The 1,006-nt window shown below is 37.1% G+C and overlaps 1 protein-coding gene across 1 annotated transcript; it reads right to left on the bottom strand.

The window, feature by feature from the left end:
- Nucleotides 1–49: 49 nt before the first annotated feature.
- On the bottom strand, nucleotides 50–1,000 carry LOC117110398. Its single transcript, XM_033253095.1, has 2 exons — nucleotides 788–1,000; nucleotides 50–533 (listed from the first exon to the last, which is right to left on the bottom strand). Exons 1-2 carry the CDS (start codon nucleotides 939–941, stop codon nucleotides 205–207), a joined length of 483 nt encoding a protein of 160 aa, XP_033108986.1. The 5' UTR covers nucleotides 942–1,000; the 3' UTR covers nucleotides 50–204.
- Nucleotides 1,001–1,006: the final 6 nt, after the last annotated feature.

The following is a 1,006-nucleotide window of genomic DNA, read 5'->3' as shown; positions in this document are numbered from 1 at the left end:
GTAGTTTTGGTAGGAAAGTGTGGGTGGTGGTGAAAGAATACAAAACACTTTATATATCAAAACCACCACACCACCCTCTCCTCTATCAAGCTCCAATACATTTTTGGATCACAAGGATACCAGTACACCCAATTCATAGTAACCCCATGAACGCAAACATAAAAAATCATTGTATCCCTAATTTTAAATCTTATATTTCAATTATCACATTACAAGATGATACTGTACTATGAATATAGGCTTTGAAGTTTGACTTACCTCAGGTATTACAACGTGTCTGAATTCAGAGGTCCACATTTTATAGAAAGTTACAAGTGCACAAACATCTTCATTTCCCAACTCGAAGTCATCTTTCATATGTTCGTAGACATCGTGCTTCGTCAGCGTCGAGGGTAAATGAATCTGATCGTTCATTGGCATCTTATCGCCGTATTCGTTACAGAACTTACAAAACCAAGCTCTACATTGCTGGGTTGCATTACTATAGACTAGTTTTCTTGTAAAATTTGGTGGTAAATAATGTAAGTACCCTTCTGAAAAAACAGATGGTGTTATGAAGTTAATAACTGCGGGGCTATATTAACATTTTAAATTTTTCTACGTCATGGAATAAATATCAGTCAAGTTAAAAGGCACAACATTTTGTGTCATGAGTGCAATTTCTGGGTATGCAGGACGAAAAACTTTTCTTTTTTGTTTTTCAAGTACGAGTTTTGGCGCTACTTAAAAGGAACCCCTCCAGACCTATATATTAGGCTATACAGTAGATAAATTTGTCATACATTACCAATAGCGTGTTTCCGAATTTTGTAGAATGTTGTCCTACCAATCCCGTAAACCAACATCCAGGCTTTAGCACAAACTTCGTTGGCCCCAACCAATAGGCATATTTTAAGAGCGCCTCCAGATTTGGTGAGATGTCCATGAAAATAGTTCAACATCCACGTACGCTGTTCAAACTCTGATTTTCCCTGAAATTCATCTCTGGCTTGTTTCACTGAGATGT

Source organism: Anneissia japonica, unplaced genomic scaffold, assembly GCF_011630105.1.
Source record: "Anneissia japonica isolate Jap-2015-1 unplaced genomic scaffold, ASM1163010v1 scaffold295611_len1006_cov526_single, whole genome shotgun sequence".
NCBI lineage: Eukaryota > Metazoa > Echinodermata > Crinoidea > Comatulida > Comatulidae > Anneissia > Anneissia japonica.
The sequence above is the reverse complement of the archived record's forward strand: the minus strand, read 5'-3'. Positions and strand labels throughout refer to the sequence as shown.